The 6,000-nt window shown below is 46.1% G+C and overlaps 1 protein-coding gene across 1 annotated transcript in view; it reads left to right on the forward strand.

Moving 5' to 3' along the window:
* NWD2 (NACHT and WD repeat domain containing 2) overlaps nt 1-5,077 on the forward strand; it is a 52,634-nt gene extending 47,557 nt beyond the window's left edge. The window contains exon 7 of the mRNA XM_074147320.1: nt 1,142-5,077. Coding sequence (XP_074003421.1) covers nt 1,142-5,077 — 3,936 coding nt within the window. The remainder of the gene's footprint in view (nt 1-1,141) is intronic.
* The last annotated feature ends 923 nt before the right edge of the window (nt 5,078-6,000 follow it).

Raw genomic sequence — 6,000 nt, forward strand, 5'->3', positions numbered from 1 at the left:
GCCTGGATGCAGTCCTGAGTAGCATGCTCTGGGCAATCCTGCTTCAGCAGGGGAGTTGGACTAGATGATCTATATGGTCCCTTCCAACTCTAAAAAAATTCAGTGAAATTCACTGAAGATAATAGAAACACAGGGTCATAGAATCATAGAATCGTAGAATCACAGAATCATAGAATCATAGAATGGTTGGGGTTAGAAGGGACCTTAAAGATCACCCAGTTCCAACCTGAGTACATCAGTTAACCTAGAGACCCTGGTTACACTTTTCTTTTAAAATATTCTGTAATAACTTAAAGCGAGGTGGAAAGACTTAGGAAGCGAGAGAACTGTGTTAGCCTGCACAGACTGAGAGGATTTAAAGCCGCGTTCCCCAATTGCTTTGAGTATTCTAACCAAAAAAAAGCCCACCAAGAGAGAATTTTTTGCCCCTTGTGGCGGTGTGAAAGAGTCCCAGGAACACCAAAAGAGAGCCTCCTTCTGCGGCCCAGGAACTAAGGGAACCTGCCAGCAAAGGGCAATCCTGACTCTCCATCCCTGTCCTCCAAACCATCAAGGCACGCACTCAGTCTGGAATCAATGGTAAACGAGTTGAGGTGGCAAACTGGTCTACCTGGCCAAGGGTGACATTTCTTAGTGTCTAAGGAAGTTCGTTAATGAAAGAATCTCTCTACTGACTTTCAGAAGTGGGACACAGATTTCACAAAGGGTACCCTGGGGTTTATGGACTACATTCCACTCATGTCCCCTCAGACGGAACGGTCTTACTGTTTTGGGATATTACCTGTGCTAAATAAAGATAACATATCATATCTATTTCATCCCGTGCACATAAATCAAAAGAGCCTCTAACTCTGCCAGTGAGAGCACTTCCATTCAACCAGTAACATTTAAAAATGTTTATTTATCATAGAATGATGGAATCATAGAATGGTTTGGGTGGGAATGGACCTTAAAGCCCATCCAGTGCCACCCCCTGCCCTGGGCAGGGACACCTCCCACCACACCAGGTTGCTCCAAGCCCCCTCCAACCTGGCCTTGAACCCCTCCAGGGATGGGGCACTTATATATAGGCAATCACTATTTATAAACTCTGTTACTGTGCTTCATTTAGATATTAACTAAATTATGCTCTAAATTCTAGGCCTATTCCTGGCTGCAAGAAGAGATGGGACCAGATTCTGACCCTGTGGTCGTTATAAGATTTTTGGGATCCACCGAAACCAGTACAGATCTGAAGAACATACTTCAAAGCATTTGTGAACAATTAGCAGTCAACTATCATTGCCTGGTACAAAGTTACCCAAAAAAGATTCACGACCTCCGGGACTTGTTCATCAATCTCTTGAATGAGTCTTCATTCCACAGGCCCCTGGTGATAATATTCGATGCCCTAGAACAGCTCACAGATAGCGACGATGGCAGGAAGCTCTGGTGGCTTCCCATTCACCTTCCCCGTTCCGTACGGATAATTCTCTCAACACTGCCAAACAAGCACGGGATCCTGCAAAAACTGAGGTGCCTTATTCACGAAGAAGACAACTACATTGAATTGACTGCAAGGGACAGAAAGATGTGTAGCCAAGTACTGAAGCATCAGCTGCTGCGAGTGAAAAGGAAAGTAACGTCAGGGCAACAGATCTACGTCAATGAAGCCTTCTCCAAGTGCACGCTGCCCATGTTTGTGAACCTGACCTTCAGAGAGGTCAGGAACTGGAGATCTCACAAAGATGTGGATGAGTCCTCCCTCTGTGTCACTGTCCATGAAAGCATAGAGCAGTTGTTTTGGTCCCTGGAAAACAAGTGTGGGTCAAGACTCTTGTCAAGAGCACTTGGCTACATCACCATGTCCAAATCCGGCCTGAGCGAAATGGAACTGGAAGATATTTTAGCCCTTGACAACAGTGTGATGTACGAACTGAGTGAGAGCATCAGAGAGAGCAACCCGCTGAGAATCCCATACATATACATTGCGAGGCTCAAGGAGGGCTTACAGGGGTACTTGATAGAGCGACAGGTAAAAAACGTAACGCTGCTTCTTTGGGCAAACAGGCACTTGCAACTAATTGCCCAGAAATTGTACCTGCACAATGAAGAAGATTTACTGGAAATGCACACAGTCATGGCAGAGTATTTCCTTGGTGTGTGGTCGGGTGGACGAAGAAAACCTTTCTACAGCAATGACCAGTATCTGAATGGTTGTCCCGACCACGACGGCAGAGGTCTGAACGAGGAGGACAAGCACTGCATGGATCAGACTGCTTTCGACAGGCAGGCACCTGACCAGCCCTGGGTCTTCCAGTGTAACCCGTTAGAGCCTGATATCTTTTTTATCAATCACAGGAAAATGACGGAGCTTATCCATCATTTGACGAGATGCGGAAGAACAGACGATCTTCTGTACGGGGTCATTATGAACTTCAGCTGGCTCTACACCATGATCAGGATAGGGCAGTTTGACAAAGCTCTTGCAGACATCGAGCTGGCTTACACCTACTCGCAAGAAAAAGAGCTGAAATTTCTGGCCAGTACCCTCCGCAGCATAAAATTCAAAGTAGTAAAATACCCAGGTTCTCTCTCTGCTGAACTGCAGCAGAGGCTTCTCCCGGTAGTGAGTTCCTTGCCCAAACTCCGACACCTCCTCTTAGAATGCGACAAGGACGGCCCCAAGTACTGCTCTATCGTCCCTTTGCACTCCTCCATGGACGTGACCTACAGCCCCGAGCGCCTGCCGCTGTCCTCCAGCTGCCTGCACGTCACCGAGATCTTGCCTACTTTTAACCCCAGCACCATTATTGCTGCTTTGGAGAACGGCTCCATCAGCACTTGGGACGTAGAGACGCGGCAGTTACTGAGGCAGATCACAACAGCTCCCTCCGTTATCTTGGGCATGAAGCTCACTTGCGATGAGAAGTACCTTGTAGTGGCTACAACGAACAACACTCTTTTGATATACGATAACGTAAATTCCTGTCTTCTCTCCGAGGTGGAAATTAAGGGGTCAAAACATTGCGGGACTGGGGGGGGGTCCAGTTTTATAAATGGATTTACGCTCTCGGTCAACCACGCGCTTGCGTGGCTGGAGGCCAGCAAAGATGTCACCGTAATCGATCTGCTTTACGGTTGGCCCCTCTATCACTTCCACTGCTGGTACGAAGTCACCTGCGTGCAATGTTCTCCAGATGGGGTTTACGCCTTCTGCGGCCAGTATTTGAATACCGCCACCATCTTCCACTTGGGCAGCGGGGAGAAGCTGGCCACCGTCACCTCCGAGTTCTCCAGCGGGTTCGTGAAATTCCTCCTGGTTCTGGACACAGCCCAGGAAATGGTGATGGTGGACAACGAGGGCAGCCTCTCCGTTTGGAATACAGAGGAAATGGCGAATCCCCAGCTCACGGATGACTTTGACTGCAGGAGAGAGGACAGCGAAGTCGTCAGCGTAGAGCTTTCTGAAGACCAAAGTGCAATTTTAATTTGTAAGGCTCTCAGCATTGAGCTTCTCGACACTCGTGTGTGGAAGGTGGCTGAAAAGTTTAGAGCTAAACACAACGAGCGCTTTATATCTGCCGTGTTGTCCAAAAATGGCAACTGCATAATTGCTTCAATGGAAAATACCTCAGCCATTTTTGTTTGGAGAAGAGATACGGGACAGTGCATGGCAAGCTTACAGGAAATCTCAGGAACTATAGTCAGGCTAATTAAATCAAATCATCACAACATGCTGCTATCCTTATCCACCAGTGGTGTCCTTTCTATTTGGGATATAGACATCATAACTGCTATGTCCAATATTGACAAATCTGGGAAGCCTATCCAAAGACTGGTGTTGCCGGGCAGGGGTGAATTGATATACACCTTGGATGGATCCGATTCTGTCCATAAGTGGAACTTCAGCACTGGCTTTATTGAAGCCGTGTTCAAGCATGAAGGTATCGTGGAAAACTGCGTGCTGACCTCTTCTGGAGAGATCATGGTTACGTCAGACGATAAATGCAGCCAGTACGTATGGCACACCGTTAGCGGCGAAAACATCTTTCGCATTAACGGGCAAAGAATCTCCGAGCTGATGATTACTCACAACGATCAATTCGTCGTCTCCCTCTGCGAGCAAAACGCGTCCAGGGTTTGGCGGCTGGCTACAGGTCATCGGGTTTGCAATATTTTAGTTGCCTTACAGAATGCATTTATAACAACCGCGAACACGTTCGTGGTGGGGATGGCGAAGAACAAAGTGTTGGCGGTGAGCCTCTGGACAGGCAGCATAACCAAGAAGTTTTGCTGCGACGACGGTGTGAGCATTGTGGATATTAAGCTGATACCAGACTGCCCGGATATTATAGTATTTGTAACATCTACCGAAACCGTGAACATCTGGAGCCTGACGGAGGAGGTCATCTGCAGACGCGTACAGTTGCCCACCAATTTCTTAAAAAGTTTGGAAGACTTCGAAATATCCCCGAACGGGAAGCTGGGAATTATAACCCGGGGTGATGAAAACATCAACGTGCTGGATTTATACAGCGGGAAACTTCGCGTGGTTCACGCTCCAGGCGTCGTCTGGCGGCAGAGGCTGTCTCGGGACGGCCGCTATCTTGTGTACATCTGTTTTCGCGGTGAAGAAGACGACGACAACGGTGCGGTCTCCAGTTTAATAGTAATGAGGCTGGCGGATGGCAAAAACATCGGTGCCTGTTCTCTTTATAAAACTCCCACTTTCCTTGCACTCTCGCAGAGACATTTAAATATCATTATTGGATTTGACGACGGAAGTATAGGTACTTACACCGTAGTGGATCGAGTCGACGCCGCACTGAAGATCAAAATTGCTACTTCAAACAGCCGTCAGATTTTCAACAACACAACGCAAGTGATTAGGCCCAAATGTCACAATTACAGCTTCAAAGCCACCGCAGACTGCATTTGGAGGGAGTCCACGGAAGTATTCGCCAGGGACAGCCCCATTACGGTGACAGAGCCCGAGGTGAGTGAAGCGACACCAACCAAAAAACACAACTATTGCTACGAGAAAGTGTGCTCGGCCATAGATTGCAGGGGACACGGTTTCGCTGCTGACAACTAAGTAGCCGCCTGGACTAGCTTATCTGAAAAATAGTACGCAGGCATAGATTTGTCTTCTGAATTCACCTAAAAATCAGTGCATTTCTTGGGAGACAGACAGAAACAGCAGAGGGCAGAGCAGCTGGTTTTTTTCCTCAACAAATATTCTTACATTTACGTAAAACAAAAAAACAACAACAACAACAACAACAAAAAAAAGCAAACATAAAGCAAATGGGCTGCAGGGTTTTTTAAATTTTGGAATACAAGGTTCAGTCCAGGATTTCACCAGGGCCTTGATTAAAAATTTCTAGCAATACTATCACATTCGTTACGCTATTACAGAAATTAGGTGATTTCTCCGGGATTGATTTAACTACAGCTAAAGCTCCACGTGATCGGTGGGAAGAGCCAGACCACTGGTTTATCCACCGAGTCACCCAGATGGGTTTATAGCTAACAGCCAACTTTAGACCCACTTGCAAAAATGTGGTTTTTTTCTGCTTGATGGTGCAATGACAAGATGTCACCTGCCAACCTGAAACACTTGATACATTCCATCACCGTTTCAAAAATACCTACTTTGTTTTGTTTTGTTTTGTTTTTCAATTGGGATTAATCTTTGGGTTGAAAGGAGTAGGTGCCAGTCAGCTACAAAGAGGTCAATGTGTGAGCTGATCAGTATTTGTTCACCTCAATGAATGGACTGAAAGATTTCTTTTTCTTTTTCTTTTTTTTTTTAATTGCATGCAGGGATTTCAGGTTTCTGTATTGTGATAAAAATGATAAAAACCTAGGTCATAAAAGGAATATAGGGCTTGGGGGTTTATTTTTTGGTTGGGGGAATTTTTTCGTCTTCACAGTGTGTATTAGTACAGGTCCTAATGAAAACTTTCTCAAAGAGAAAGGGCGTTAACGGTTAAATACATTAATTTCTTTATGTTA

This window comes from Numenius arquata, chromosome 5, assembly GCF_964106895.1.
Source record: "Numenius arquata chromosome 5, bNumArq3.hap1.1, whole genome shotgun sequence".
Classification (NCBI taxonomy): domain Eukaryota; kingdom Metazoa; phylum Chordata; class Aves; order Charadriiformes; family Scolopacidae; genus Numenius; species Numenius arquata.